Source organism: Homalodisca vitripennis, chromosome 8 (genome assembly GCF_021130785.1).
Source record: "Homalodisca vitripennis isolate AUS2020 chromosome 8, UT_GWSS_2.1, whole genome shotgun sequence".
Classification (NCBI taxonomy): Eukaryota; Metazoa; Arthropoda; class Insecta; order Hemiptera; family Cicadellidae; genus Homalodisca; species Homalodisca vitripennis.
Window position 1 is genome coordinate 107,593,479 of NC_060214.1, and position 16,395 is coordinate 107,609,873.

General features: G+C 31.2%; 1 protein-coding gene across 1 annotated transcript in view; it reads right to left on the minus strand.

Annotated features, from left to right (window-relative positions):
- Positions 1–15,502, minus strand: part of LOC124368310 (transcription elongation factor SPT6) — a 30,521-nt gene extending 15,019 nt beyond the window's left edge. The window contains exons 1-17 of the mRNA XM_046825584.1: positions 15,233–15,502; positions 14,830–14,949; positions 10,255–10,269; positions 9,674–9,831; positions 8,260–8,403; positions 7,870–7,978; positions 7,157–7,297; positions 6,295–6,483; positions 5,528–5,670; positions 4,776–5,050; positions 3,728–3,857; positions 3,397–3,576; positions 3,031–3,196; positions 2,309–2,545; positions 1,549–1,704; positions 796–1,008; positions 443–580 (exon numbers count right to left, since the gene is read on the minus strand). Coding sequence (XP_046681540.1) covers positions 443–580; positions 796–1,008; positions 1,549–1,704; positions 2,309–2,545; positions 3,031–3,196; positions 3,397–3,576; positions 3,728–3,857; positions 4,776–5,050; positions 5,528–5,670; positions 6,295–6,483; positions 7,157–7,297; positions 7,870–7,978; positions 8,260–8,403; positions 9,674–9,831; positions 10,255–10,269; positions 14,830–14,949; positions 15,233–15,502 — 2,784 coding nt within the window. The remainder of the gene's footprint in view (positions 1–442; positions 581–795; positions 1,009–1,548; positions 1,705–2,308; positions 2,546–3,030; positions 3,197–3,396; positions 3,577–3,727; positions 3,858–4,775; positions 5,051–5,527; positions 5,671–6,294; positions 6,484–7,156; positions 7,298–7,869; positions 7,979–8,259; positions 8,404–9,673; positions 9,832–10,254; positions 10,270–14,829; positions 14,950–15,232) is intronic.
- Between the last annotated feature and the right edge of the window lie 893 nt (positions 15,503–16,395).

The following is a 16,395-nucleotide window of genomic DNA, read 5'->3' on the forward strand; positions in this document are numbered from 1 at the left end:
TTTATACTAATTTTTCCATTAGCAGCAAAATTTAGTAGGTTACCACAAAAAAAAAAAACAAAAACAAAAAAAAAAAAAAAAAAAAAAAAAAACGACTAATTCAATTTTAATTTAACCCTTAATTTTCCATTACAGTAATTAAACAATCTAAAACCATTATATGTTTAAAATCTGACTTCTAAATCACTAACAATATTTTTAAATTTTAAAAATTAGGTTTGTGATCATTTCTGATGTGGCAAAAGAAACACCAGGATCAAGTAGACTACAGCAAATAACCTGTAGTTACAGACAAATAGAAAAAACAAGATTCTAATCCCAACTTGAGACCAAATTTGTAGTTAGCATGCCAGTACACATGCTCCAATCTGAAATGAGATCTAGTTATTGGGTGAATGAGAAAATTTGCATGTCTCATCTGATAAATTGTATGGTATCTAACCTGCAGCGGGTGGTAGCGTAGACACATTATCTCCTCGTCCGATGTACATAGCTGTGAAAACTCCACGAGTGGGTCTTGCATCCTGCGAGCCAGAGATATCGCCTGTCGCAGAAGCATAGGGTAGTCCCTGAAGTCGTTCTGAAACAAGGATCCACATTGATTCACTTCAAAACAGAAAAGTTCATTACATCTTCATTTGTTAATGAATTAGTGAGTTTGGTAGCCCACAAAAAATTGACATTATAGAAAATCAATGAACTTGAAAAATTTTCTGCCATAAAATTTAATTTTGTTTTTATAACTTTTTGAACTCCATTAATTAAATTGTTTCTGACAGATAAGTGACATATTACCTCGCCTTTGATTGAGTTGGCGTAGACCTTGGCGAACTCGTTGTCCATGATCTCGCATGGTATCTGAGGGAACTGCTCGTCCTCCACAAGGGTGTTGACAATGTCCTTGATATCCGTAGACACCATGATGGCATCTCGTGACTCTCCTCCCACCACCACCGCGTGCGGTTTCTTGGTCAATATGAAGTTGCGCAAGGCTAGCAAGTCAGCTTCCTGTGACGGACAAGAGAAAGGGAATGGTAAAGATATAGTTTTCAAATGCAAACTAAAAGTTCAGAGCTTATTAAAATAAGTTATTATTATTATTACAATTATTCAAACAAACCAATATTTAAATTTGTATAAAAACCAAAATTTTACTTATGGTTTTAAATTTTAGTGATTGCTCCTTTTATCTCTATTAAAGAAAGATCCTAAATTGCACAGCATCTCATAAAAAGGCTGACAATTCTAGATTTGCAAAGAAACATAAATGAACCAAACTCCCAACAAATGTAATAATTTTTTTATTCACTTTGTAATTAGGAACTTTCTTCTCGATGAAAGTCGTAATTTACAGCATTGTAAATTTTACCTGGCTAATTAGAAATAGAAATACATTATACTCATTCTATCAATATGGTAACCTATATAGTTGAATTTAATCATATTTCAGTTATTTTAATATAATTCTTTAAAAGGTAAATCACATGTACCCCACTGCAGTACAGCGAGGTAGTACTAAATATTTGTAATACTGTACTTAGGACTTACCTTAAGTATTTTCTCGTCTTCCCTATAGGAGTTCTTGCGTTTGAGTAGATGTGGAAGTCGCAGGTGGTCTGTACATTCTCCATCTGGAGCAATCAGACAAGCGAATGCAGCTTGTGAGTAGTCCGGAACATATGCAATAGCCATCATCCGCAGTCCCTGTAACCATCCACACATTAGTTAAATGCCTCTTTAAAAATTAATTTTAAAAAACCATCAGTAAAAACTATTAAATATATGGAAAAAAATGCTAACGTAAACTGCATTTGTCTTGTTTCTTCTTTCTTTTAAGTTCAAAATTGTTTAATTCTGTAGAAAATTGAAATATTCAAGAAGTATATGTTTAAAAAAAGTTTACACAATTATGTTTTATTGCAAACAATCTAACCTAAAGAAATATTTATCTAACCTAATATATAAATATAAATGCATTTTACAATGGCTCTTTTCAACATAGCCACGTGTCATGTAACTGAAAAAGTCGATTAGAATTTTGCAAAACAAACCAACAGCTTCCGCTTTGCTAATAAGCTAATTAATAGATCGTGAGAATTCTAGTGGTGAATTATGTTATTAACATGTTAACAAGTGTCAACATTGCTCTTATCGAGTAAAACTCAGGGTCGTTACAGTTTCAGTACCGCTAGCTCTTAAAAAAGATTAATTTATTACTACTTCTTCATATTTACATGAATTTCAATGAGAATTTCTCAAACCTTTGTAATAAAAATTGATATTGCTCACAAAAGACAGGAATGCCTACCTTGCTGGTGTCCCATTCTTCGTCATCTTCATCACCAAAGTCGACGGTGAGAGGCGCCACCTTGATCCAGTTGTACAGCTTGCGGCAACACGCCTTCAACACACTCTCCTTGGCCTCGTCCAGCAAGTGCATGCGCAGTTCTTTCTTGAGATCAGGCAACAACATCTTACGTAGGGCAGTCTCCACACACTCCACACGCAACGTATTCCAGTCCTGGACGTTTTTGCTGAACTCGTCCTACAAAACAACATAATATTTTCAGATTCACCATGCATTGATATTAAGCATTTTAAGTTCAATTTGTGAAGTTGATTTAACAATCAAACCATGAATAATATCTAATACATATATACGTCTTGTTTAAAAAATTGTAATTACCCATATAAGGTCAGTTAAATTTTAACTTGATGTAAAATATAAATTCTTAGATTTTAAAGATTTTTTTTTAACAAGTCATAAAAACACATTTTACTTAAAAACAACAAATCTTTTCTTTAAACTCATTGCTAATGAAATTAGGTTAACAATGATTTTATTTATTATAACAATTTGTATTATTCAGTAAATTTATAATTAATTATAAACAATGTTTATATAAAATATTTTCACAACTCAAATGAGCATATCAAAAGCAACAACACTTCATGGTCGGAAAACAACATTCCTCTTTTGTTTTGCTAACTTTCACCAAGAGAATTAGATGCGAATACATTAATAATTACCTTATAATACAGTTGTTTGGCTTCCTCCAAGTAAGAGTTAGTTGTGATACCCTCGATGTGGTCACTGATGGCCATCGTTATCAGCTTATCACTCTCTGCTATCGTCAGTTTCAAAAACATATCAGCAGTGAGATCACGCACCGGCTTCCCTTTCACATATTTCAAACTGTAAAGAATTGAGACAAAATGATGAAATTTACATAAAAACATTTATAATTTACTTGCGCTAAACTCAATCATTATTCCCCACCAGTAAACGGAGGCTAGTTAAGTATACAATTGATAATTTATCAAGACAATATTATTTTTTTGTTCTATAAAGTATAAGAATTTCAGTAATTTCTTCTTAATCATTACATTACTGACCTGTAACAAGGATGGTTTTCATCGATTTCTTTCAATCCTCTTTTGGTTGGTGAAATATCTATTTTTGCCCTCTCAAAGAAAGTTTCTCTCACACAATTGCGCACAAGGGGATCACGTGCAATCTGCATTGCGACCATGTACTTTGCTGCACGCAATGCATCTTCAGGTGTCACAAACTTGCTGAAATGACGCACAAAATTAATAATTTATCGATAATGTGCATAAAAACAACTATGATGAAAGGATATCTTAAACCTTAAAATTTCTGTTAGTAATTAAACTTGAAAAACTATTTTTCATAATTCAAATTCAATTTTTAATTTAAACTCACCTGGAAACGTATTCCTTTGCCAGTTCCAGAGGGGCCACAGACTCCTGTTCCACCTCATGCCTCTGGTAGTTGTCACGGAGGTTCTCGCCAAACTGGTCAGGAGTCAGACCAAACCTCTTGGCGAATGCATCTGTCAAACATAACAACACCCTTTGTAATAGACCATAACTACCAAAGTCCAATCAAACCCTAAAATTTACTTCATAGATGAGTCTGCTTTAACGATCATCAAAATCAAACCAAATGGGCTTGAGATAGAAAAATCTATATAAATGCAAGTTACTCGACGAGTCAATATAGTGGCCTAATATTCATGCATGTAATGCGTCAATGCCTCAGACTAACTGAAAGAAATTTAATCCTTTTGGGAGTAACAAGCATACTGGTAAGTTACCAGCAGCACTACGCTCAATATATACACTCAGGAGCTCATCAGTTGTAGCCTATGCCCTCACTCCTTTAAGCCAAGAAAATAAAAATATAAAGAATACAGCACATGAAAGAAATGAAGTCACGGTTATGGCAAAGCCATCATAACTAAAAGTTGTTGGAAATGGGAATAAAGGCTTTATCTCTTTCTCTCTAGCCCCTGCCCCTTCGGCTATGTGTGGATAAAAGTGACCAAGCTTATACACGTTCACAATCATACATCAGTTACAAAAATTCTTATTGTTTGTCATTAGGCTGGATATTGGAGATGTTGAGTATTACAGTGATGGATATGATAGGTATTTACAATACATTAATAATTTCAAAATTAAAAAGGCAACAATTTTTTACTAACACCCAGAAAAAGAAAGAAAATCTTTTGAAAGCAAGTTTAAGATACATGAAATGTTTTAAAACTTTTTGAATAAATATGAATTTGCTTAAAAACTCCATTGTCCAATATATTATTTGAAACACAAAACCTCAATCAGTTAGACAATTTTAATATTTTCAAAAACTTAATGGATGTATGAATACATTTTATAAAATAATTGAGCTCTAAAAAATCAACTAATGTAATATCCATCACCACTTAAAAACCTTACAACACTGCACTTACCTATACCAGCCTTGCGACACATGGCATAGGGGCCGGAGCGGACAGCTTGTTTGACTGTGTCGGGCGGAGGTGCAGGAGGGTCCACTTCTTCCACATCATCCTCGCCTCCATCCTCCCCCTGCTCCTCCCTACGCCGCGCTCTACGTGCCTCCGCTTCAATCGCCCTCTCCTTGGCTCTCACAGCCTCCTGCATCGCTGGCACCTCGTGGCCGTAATACAGCAGAAAGTGGAGGTGAACATCCTTCAGCTCCTCGGTTGTCTGCACTGCTCGTAACCTGCCACAGACAAGAATAAACTGGTGATGTCAAGATTACTACTAAGCCAGACATTAAGTCCTAGCACTTCAGCCAATTCAGATACTATTTACAAAATAAGTTGTTAGAATCAACAATATTTATCGCGAAGGAGCAATTATGAATTTAAAAACGTTACAGTAAAAGTTAAAAAGTTAAGACTACAGAGTCCTCTCTATCAGTTAATCCCAAACTGGGTAATACTTCTGTACTTCATACATACCAAATCAAAATCCTGTCATTTATACACATTACATCACAAAGACCAAAAGTATTGGTAGAAACAAAAATCTAAATTCTATTGTACAAAAAAAAACTGTAAAGTACAATTGCCTTTTACAGTTTGCACACGTCAAATACAAAATGTTAATTTTTTATAAATTCATTCACTATTAACTTAAAATTTGTAAACTAACTTTGTATATAAAGAAATTCTCATGTTTGGTATTCAGTATTTACCTGTCAATGTCTTCATCCCTGACAATTCGCACACCATCGGGTATAGTTGCATCCAGATCTTTCATTAGTTGTTCTGCCTGGTAATCCCTCATCTTTTCAAACAGGCTGATCAGCGTTAGCTTACGACTCCTCAGTTGGCACCACTGCAACATTGGTTAGTATAATAAAAAGAGTACAAATTCATGAGAATAAACAAACCCTTTGAACCTATTGAAGCAGAATGAATATTAGCAATCACAGAATATATAGGTGTGCACATAACCTAATGGAGATTGTGATGATTGTGATCATACTATTTTTCTTACTAACATTTTGAAATTTTAAGTAACATCAAATATTAAGTATAAAAAATGTATTTACTTGTGTTACTCTACTTTGTTTTACTCCATGAACTCTACTTTTCATTAATGCTAACTACTATTTACATAAAAATGAAACAAAAAAGTAACAATACAAGGATTATATATAATAATATAATATTTATGAAATCTTTATTTATCTATGTAAGAGTTCAAAAATTAAAGAGAAAGCATTGTACCATTACAAAGTTTGAGCTACTACTTTTTTATTTTTCAACAGTTTTGTTCAAGATCATTAAGGACAATCCCTCACACCTTTGGAATTCAAAAAAATGAAAATTTTGAAATTAAGTAGCCCTGAACACTGACAGAAAATTTTAATTAGAAGGCCTCATTGACCACTTTGTCATATTCTCCATTGACATCTCCTCACACAACTGAACACGAACATCAACTAGATGATCTTACCTTAGCATCAAACTTGTAAACACGCCAGAGATCATTGATAGTCAACTCTGGTTGCACATACTCCTTGCGGTAGAAGGCGATAAAGGGTACCTCCAGGTGCTGGTTCCGCATGAAATCTAATGCCTTCTTGATCTTGCCGACCATCTGCGGCCCACGTCTCTGCCTGTCTCGGACTTCCGTCGGCATGTCCTGTTAATGTACACAATTGCATTTAATTTCTAATTATTGAATTATCATAATTTAAGGGTACAAAATGGAAAACCATTATATAAAATAACATTAATGAGATTTATGTAACTGGTCCGAACTAGTGGAATTTGCCTTAAATTCAATCTGTTGAATTTAAGGCAAAAACATTGCTTCACTAATAACTGTTCGTGAATAGTACTCATGATAACAGTAGATTATGGCCTTTACTTTATGATATTTCCTAGCCTTTATTCCTTAAAACACTGATAAAAATTTGCCCATGATTCAATTAGCGTGCATTTAGACATTTTTTTAAATTCAAAGTTTTTGTCAAAGTTAAATTTATTTTCTATTTCTTGGGAATAAGAAATTTAAAAAAATTGTTTTTGAAAAGTTCAACCGGTTTCATATCTTACAATCTCAATTCAGAATTCACAAATTTCAAAACTTCCTTGATATCCTTGCCTTCTAAAGAATTCTGAGACAGAATAAAATTAAATATCGACTCAAGCTATTCATTTTAATATTAAGTTGAACCTCTGTAACTTTTACTTCGGAGGACATGTAAATACTTGTTACCTCATCAAATAGGGAATGTATTTTCATATAAAATATGACACTTTCTGCAGAACATTAAGAGAAAGTTTTCACAAGACAGAGAGTCTGCTCATACCTGGCTGGAGATAGTAGTCTTGCAGAAGGCTTGCTTGTATATCCAGTCAGCCTCCTTGTCCAGCTCATCCGAGCCTTCTGTAGTTGGAGTCACCGGGATATCCCGCAACTGCATCCTCTCCGGTACGTCGGTGTTACGTATCTATACAACAATCACATACGTTTACAATCCACCCAAGGAAATTCAAGCACACATTTCTCACTTGAACTGAGACTACTTATTTATAAAAAGATTTTTTTTAATTTTTGAATTAACAAATCTTTCCAACCACCCTGACATTTAAAAATTGTTACAAATAAAACAAATAACTTTTTGAGATCTTTGTAATCTCACTATTTTTGTATTATAAAATTGTGAAGGGACAGTGAAGAACAAAATTCTGATACAAGAAGCTAAAAAGACAAAACTGTTATAAGTATTATTTGTTGGGAAAAAGGGTTATTTAACACTATTTATGTAATACGACAGATAGATCACATCCCTGGATCTACTTAAAGATCATAAGGGATTATTGTACAGACTTTACTAGTATTTTAGGATTCTTGCCAAATGTTTTAATGTCCAACCCAGGGTTTGGAATTCTTAATGCTTATTATTTGACTCTAAATAAATAAATTCTTTTAGCAACACACAATTCTTTAAACTTTCTCGAAAAAATTTTTTCTCAAAATTAATTAAAATATTTTTTCTACATGTTATGGAATATAACTTACCTCATTATCCAGATCTGTGAAATGACCTCTCTTCAATTCACTGGGTTCATAAATTTCAAATATTGATTTCCTAGTCTGCTTCTTTTTGGCTGCTTTCTTTGGCTTTCTCCTGAAAAGTAAAGCAAACATATAAATTAAAATTATTGTGTTAAAAAAATATTAGATTTAATCAGAGATTTGAATTGTGGCATAAAGTAACTTCATATTAATTTTTTGAATTTATATGATGGAAACTTATTGTTTTACGATAAACTACAAGCAGCTTTAAAGTTCTGAATCACATAAAATTATGTATTGTTACAAAATTACTTGTTGTTTAAAAAACTTTTGTCAACAGAGAATTAATAAGTATAGGTAATTACAGTACTAAGATGTCCGATTGTACAGTACCTTCGTTCTGTGTCCTCCAATCCTTCTTCATCTGCATACTCATCTTCATCCTCATCATCCTCATCGTAGTCCTCTTCCCCATACTTGTCAAACTCCTCATAGTCGAAGTCCACACCGAAAATATCTTGTGCCTCTTGTAGGGCTCTGAAACGTCAAATAAACCATTATTTGCAATAAAGCCATTTACCCATTCAAAATATTCCTGCCTACTAAGGGTCTGAAAGTAAATATGTAAGATTTATTTTGGTAATTTACTGGAAGTTTAATTATTATGTTTTTCATGAGTTTAATTACTACTATTTTTCTACAAAAACAGCTAAAAGCGTTAAGCTGCGCTCAGCCCGCCTCTTGTCGTGAGTGCTCAAAATTAGTCTGCAATATAGACTTTGTTGTGATTTTCTTGAATTAAGCTGCTGTCTTTAGATACAGCACAATTTTTCATCATTCATACATACAATTTGTCATCATTCATACAAGTCCAGTCATCACTCATACAAGTCCAGTCATCACTCATACAAGTCCTGTCATCACTCATACAAGTCCTGTCATCACTCATGCAAGTCCTGTCATCATTCATACATATCCTGCCATTTATTTTCCTGCCGTTTGTCACATATTTGTTGCTTTTATATGTGAAGTTGTAGTAAAGATATCTTTAAATACATTTTAAGTTAAATGTACCAGTTTATAAATGTAAATGATGTTTTTAAATCTATTTTCATTGACTTTTTATAATTGATATAACTGATGTCAATAAAACAATAGTCAATAAAAGAATGCATGTTAGACAAATAAATTAACCAATATTATAAATAATGTACATTTTCATATTTAAATAAATATCTTTTTACTCAATCTCATTTTATAAATTTTAAATCCATATTTTAAATATACTGTAAGTTAAAACACAGAAAAATAATTCCTAAACATAATCTAGAAAATAAAGCTCTGACAGTTTGCTTTCAGGAAAAGTTAGAAATAGGATCTGATATGAAAGAATGATTTAATTTAGTTTTGTTCATACTAACTTTAATATAGCTTATAAATTACCTAGATCAGTAATAAAACCACTAATAAAAAATAATACAGTAATAAAATACTTTGTACTGTCTAATATGAACTATCACACAGCTAATGACTGTGCAGATCAGCTGAGAAATAATAAACAATTTAACAATGTAGTTCTGATTACGCACTTGGAACCCGGTTTAACAACAATGTTTCGAAAAAATATGAAAAACCAGTGTTGACTTTTTATGGTGAAGGGGTAGCACCTTCTAGATGATTTGTTTTAACCTGACTAGTTTCTATTAATCTAATAAAATGTTAAAAAATCTAAACTCTCTACTATTTTGCATTAATGTTAATATTTTTTCTCTCATATAATTCAATAAAATAGTAAAAAGTAACTTACGCATCACTAAATATGGGTTTTCTTTTCTTCCGTTTTTCAGCGATAGGTCTGCCATCATCATCCACGATGAAGTAATCATCCTCAGAGTCCTCTTCACCCTCGCCCTCATAGTTGTCCGCTTCCGAACGGTGTATTTGTTCAGATTCGTGATCATCATCCTAAAATAATACAACTTGTTAATCATTCCTGTATTGCATTTGTTTTTATTTTTGTAATGCTTGCAATGTATTGTATCAGTTAGGTTACTAATTCAGTAAATTAATCAACTTTATTTGAGAAAAATTTAAGTAAGATACGAATTGATTTAGTACCTAACTTTGAAACATTCACTAACTTATCATCTTTATTAAATGCTCTCAATGTAAAATACAGTAGAAGGATCTGAAAGTAAGCTGACAAAACTAAACAATAATTGGTTCAGCAATTAAATTACAAATACACAAAAGAGACATTGAAATAAACTCTAATAAAATTGGTTTGTAAATAATTTATATCCTTCATAAACTAATAAAAGGAAATGAATAAGAGCTACCCAAAACAAATGAAATAAGCAGATAAAGCAATGTAAATAGTCAACCTACCCTATCATCCACTTCCTAGGTGTTGGAGAAGAACGCAGCAAGGACACGAACACAAAACACAAAGCATTAACAACAAAACACACACAAAACCACTAGAACTAAGGGTAAATAATACTACGGTTATAACTATGTACACAAAACAATTAATTTCCAAAACCCTTTCCCTAAAAGAAAGGTACTATAGGCTATTTGAACTATAGGCCTACAGTACTCTAAATTGGTTCAGTACAAAAGTAATACAAAACAAATAATAATAACTATTAATTGGACTATACTGTTTTAATAGGTACAATACCAATTAGTATAAATTATTTTATTTTTTTTGGGTAATAAATGAACAAAAGAGCAAATAGGTAATAAATAATAGGTAATATGGAATAATGCAAATACTTTTATCACTAAAAAGATTGTGAATGTAGGGTTATAAAAATGAAAATAAACTTTACGTCATCAAGTTTTACCTATAACTTAAGTAACACTTTAGTATGCACTGTATATACCCCATATTTGAAACAAAAAATAATTAATCTTTGATACTATTCTTTCTTTTATTCAAATAATTTTTTACGTTATTCGAGTAGAATTGCCACTGATTAAAACTTTCACAGAACCCAGATGTTAAATAAATACTTTAAACATTATTTAAAAACACAGACAAGCTTATCCTCAGACTTCAAAAAACAAAACTACATTGTCATTGGTAGAAGATATATTGGTCAACGATAGGTGAATTCATCCATTCCTGACAAATCAACATTATCAGTGGCATAGTAATTAAGTCATATAGCACTGCTACATTTAAGGATTAAACACATTTTGAGAGCTAAACTGTTGTTTTTGAATTGTCAACAAATCTTTCTGACGTATTACTTTTAAAATTCCTATATATTCATCAAATGCAAAAAATTACACTAACATTTAAAATTTATTAGAAACATGACAGAGAAAGGTAACATACTTGTAAAACTTTAAGATCTTGTCAGTTTATAATTTATTGTGTTTCCTATACATGGATCGAGGAAACAAATGAATGATGAAGTGAATATTTAGTCCATTTATAAAGATTTATGTACTTGTATTTGTAAAGATCTGATTCCCGAATCACCTCAATGGGAAATCAACTTTAAAACTAATCTTACCCAATTATTTAATTAAGATGAAAACAAAGAACAATGAACAGAGAAAAACCAGTGCATGTAAAATGTTACTTAAATTTACTCCAAACACGTACAAATATATATATATATATATATATATATATATATTTATGAATTTATAATATTGATTTTTCGTGTGTGTATATGTGTGTGTATCACGTAATACCTAGTTTTTCTAGATTTTAAAAATAATTTTGACCTGAATTTTTGTCAAAAAAGATACATTTAAAAGTGATCAACTACTAATGAATTATTTAAAGATAAATTTATAATATAGATAATCTATTACATGAAAAATCGATATTATAAATTGCAAAATAGTGTTGGTTAATGGAATGTTCACACATACATAATCTTAAAATAAGAATGGCCATATTTTGAATACTTGTCATAAAAATATTTTAATAGCGCTATGTTTTATACAAAGTAAGAAATGTTCGATTTAATTTATTTGGAATAGCAATTTTTACTCGTACCAATCCGAGCATCCGTCAAGTAGGAATTGGCGATTAATGTTAATTAGTTTAATATTTCAACTACTCGTTCGACAATCAGTATGCTATTGCAGTATTGTAAGAATTAAGTTCATGTAAGTTGTGGTGAGGAGGGCTATTCAGAAAATAACAGACATTTTGAAATAAAAAATTAACCAACTGAGATACGAACATTTTATTATGTACATTTAAAAGCTACACTCTTAGGTTATTTTTCATGTAATGTTCGAATTGAGACATTTATCATAATGTGACACAAATTTTTAGATTCCAGCTTTGTGGAAATCTGCCGCCTGAGATCTTAACAACTGATTAATGCTAGCGTGAAGTTCAGCGCTACAACTATAATCTTGAACATTGGTGTGGCCGTTTTAAAAATCAATACACCACTACCTTACTCTGCTTTTCACTCATCACATGCCCATAACATTCACACAGTTGGCAATACATTTCAATTGGTTTATGGTTTTTTGCCAACCAAAACCTTATCACTGAACGCATCTCACAAGTGGCATGATTTTCAATTGCAGCACACATTTTAATTAACCTCAGTGAGAAAATTAAGGTACAGACCGTGTGACTACAGCTCGATGCATACCGAACGCTAGAGTATTTTGACAACAAGATGGCGGCTCTATCCCTGCCCACTGCCGCACCATTCAAAAACGTCTGTTACTTTCTGGATAGCCCTCGTATACACCATTAAACTTGCATATAGACTACAATTTCTGGGAATAAATCATCTATTGACTGTAATACTTAACAAATTCGTAATTGAACAAACAAAACAAAAAAGGTGTAAAAAACACGGTGATAGGGAAATTCCATAAATAGTGAAAGCAAGTACAATTTATTATATTTGAAAACAATCACAGAAAAACTTGGCTGCATTAGGTTTACCATCGAGTTATGGCGAAAAGCCATAAGGTGTTGAAAAGCCTTATAGTATAATCAGAAGTTGAAGTTTTATGTTTCAGTTACTTTTTTACCACTAAGGGTTAATTAGAATACAATTATTGGAGCAGAGGTTTTTTGTTTAATGGGCATTCTTTTTTTAAGACCTTTTGGAAAATAATATTAGAGAAAAAAATAAAACAAACATGAAACCAGAGTTAAGCATATTAAGTAGTTATTTATAAAATAAACAGTGCAAAACATATTATAAAGACTTTTTCCCTTTATTTACCTGACATTTTATTGTAATGTTTTTACACATCTAGAGAGATGGAAAGTCTTGGTAGAAACAGTTTTAGAGTGCCAATAATTAAATATATTGTATTTGAATAAGAAAGTAGCCTATAAAAAATATTTTTTAAATTTCTGTGGTTTATGTATTTTTTTAAACCATAAAATATATTATAAAATATTTATATTGGCTATAAAATATTAAATTTATTAAAAATTGCTAAGGAGCTAAAAACTTTGTTAGATTTACTTATACTTCAAAAATATTTATACAAAACAAAAAAAATTATTTAGAGAAATCTATAAACTATGAAACTGGATTTAGTAAAAATCATACATTAGTCTGGCTATTATGTTATAACCAAAATTATGTTAAAATCTTAAACTAAAACCGTTACAAAATGAAATTTGTGGTATTTTGTTAAGCATCTACTAATAATGAAAACTTTATGAAAAATTGTAGATGCGGTTTGTTTGAAAAATTTGATTGTTGGCAAAGTTTGTCTTATTGGCTAAAAAAATACAATTTTTTATTGCTTAACCCTTTACGTCGTAGACGCAGCGTATTTTTATATGTATTGGTTCAGTTTATGCAAGTTACTGGCTGCAAACGATGACAGTTCATCCAAAAGCCATAGAGTAACGATATTTGTATATTTGATTGCCGACGACCAGCTGTTTATAAGTCTTCGAAGTGAAATAAAAAGAAGGTCAGTTCGGATGTTTACGTTGCGAGCGAACTGACGCTGTGCTTTGTTTACTCTGTTTTATCTTATTTTGTCCATTAAATTATGTTATAATTGTGAAATACTACTTCATTAGTATTCCAAATCATTGCATTACTTCATTTTTCATTTGTGTTTTCTGTGTGTATTATATTTTACTAAGTTACAAACTATGTCTAATAAGAACATTGCGGGTTACGATGAGTTACTTCACCTTTTTATAGTTTTACTACTGAATAAAACAATTATTTAGGTAAAAAAAAAGTTGTTACTGTGCTTGAATTTCTTCTTTTATAAATAATACTAAAGTTAATAAAGTATTTATGCTAATAATAGTAAGTGTATTACATTTCTCTTGAGCGTTTCAAACATTACAGGGCAACATTTGGCACGGACAACATATGATATTTTTCATCCACACTTCTTATTTGTTGTGTAAAAATAAAATAAAATATATGGAATTTGTTTAGTTTTAGTTTCTCTTTCCGATGGTACCATCAGAAAAATAATATAAATTGTTTTTATACTAAAATTGTATGCCAAAGTGAAAAAGAATTATAAAAATAATTTACATTATAAAGAAAATATTTTTATAACAATCCAAATATGTACAAATGTACTTTTTTGTATTTATTTCTGTTTATTGGTTATTTATCTTCAGTACAAAAAAAGTAACAATATATGACCTCAAATAAGGAAATAGTAAGGAATTTACTAAAACTCTACATTTATGCCCTAAAATGCTTAGCACTCTTGGGTATGGCAATGCGCCAGACCCTTTAGCACTAAAAGGGTTAAAATCCCTTTTGGATATCTTAAAAACTGCAAATAAAAGCCACATTTGGTAAAAATATTATTAGTTTCATAATGTTTACTATAGAAAGATATATCGAATTTTTTCCCCATCGCAAAATTTCCTTTTTTTTCCCCCACTATTTATAAGGGAGAAAGTAACAACCCAAGGAAAAGATGGACTGTGAAATTACATCCCATACTGAACACTACCCTACTCACGTGGTCAGAGCCTTCAAACAATTCGTTGGCAATTGCATCACGTTCCTCCCCTTCATCGGCATCTGCATCTTCATTGCCGGACTCATCCTCTTCTATTCTCTTCAGTCTTTTGAATCTTTTCTGAAAAACAAAAATGTTCTTCATAAATATTGTCTTCCACAAGGAAAATTTTAAAGTAAAGAAGCTTTTTCAGAAGAATTGGATTTCAGAATTTCTTAAAATTCTGGAATCCAAATAGCAGTTTTTAAAAGGGCTCGAAGCTAGAATAATGACAGTTAAAAGAAATTAAGTACGTCTATAATGATGTTCATGAAAATATCCCTGTGCCTCATTTAGACGAGTATTACTGCTTTTTATTATCTTAAATCAAAATCTAAATTGAAATTAGATGTAAATTGTCTACCTTTCTTTCGACTTTGACGCCCAAGTTCTCCTCCAGCAAATCATAATCCTCATCTTCCAATCGGTCGTCAAAGTCTTCATCATCACTTTTTTTCCGTTTTTTCGACCCCCCTGATGCGTCCGAATCCTCCCCTTCACTTTCATCTTCATCGATGGGATTGTCATCAATCAAATCTTTGAGTTCTTCCCTCAGCTTCTCATCATCGTCTGCAACAGAAAAATTTACAATGAATAAGAAAGACAACTTCCAAGACGCTTTGAAATTAATCATACTTTATTCTTAGTTGTATGAATATTTCATACATTTGTCTACATTAAATATTTATAATATTGCATATATTTTTAAAAATATTTAAAACAATTATAAACGCCTACGCTACTTCAAATTCCTCCATTGAGTATAAAACCAAGCTTGTTAAATTTTCTTTTAATTTAAAAAAAACGAGATGTTATTTTATTTTTTAATATTTGTAGGAATTATAATTGTGAAGAATTTAGTAACTGCATAAATACTTTTATTTTGCAAGCAGCCCAAGTATGTGTGCTATTCAGAAACAATTTTATACTTGAATCTAGTGTTATAAATATGTGTAGCTGATTGTTGTTCAAAGAATTTATACACTTTTTTGTTTTAAAAAACGTTACTGTGTCTTAGATTTATGTACAAGTTCAAAAAGTTATAATCTTTAATTCAGAAAAATATTTTTTAACTGATTCATAGAATTTCACATGAAACGTAACTTGTGTGACTTTTTCCTGGACTTTTAAGATTTCTTTCAAATATTGCTTTTTTTGTATCTCCATAAAGACAAATGCCATAGGCTATGTGTTTAATATGAGTAACAGCACATAGCCTGACTTATTCCATGCAGAACAAATTTAAAATGGTTATCTCAATCTAAGTCATGATCAATTCTTAGTCCTAAAAATGTAGCATCTGTTGTGGTGATCTATGATTTAAACCATGAAAAAGCATTAACCCTGACTCCAATTTCATTTAATATTGACAACAAGTTACAGTGATCAACATTGTCAAACTTTTTTGACAGGCCCATAAATATTCTGCCAACTGGATTCTTGTTTATCAATTGGCTTAATGATTGAATCAAAGTAATCCAATGCTACAGTGATAGTCAAGTAATTTATTTGACACAATAGAACCTT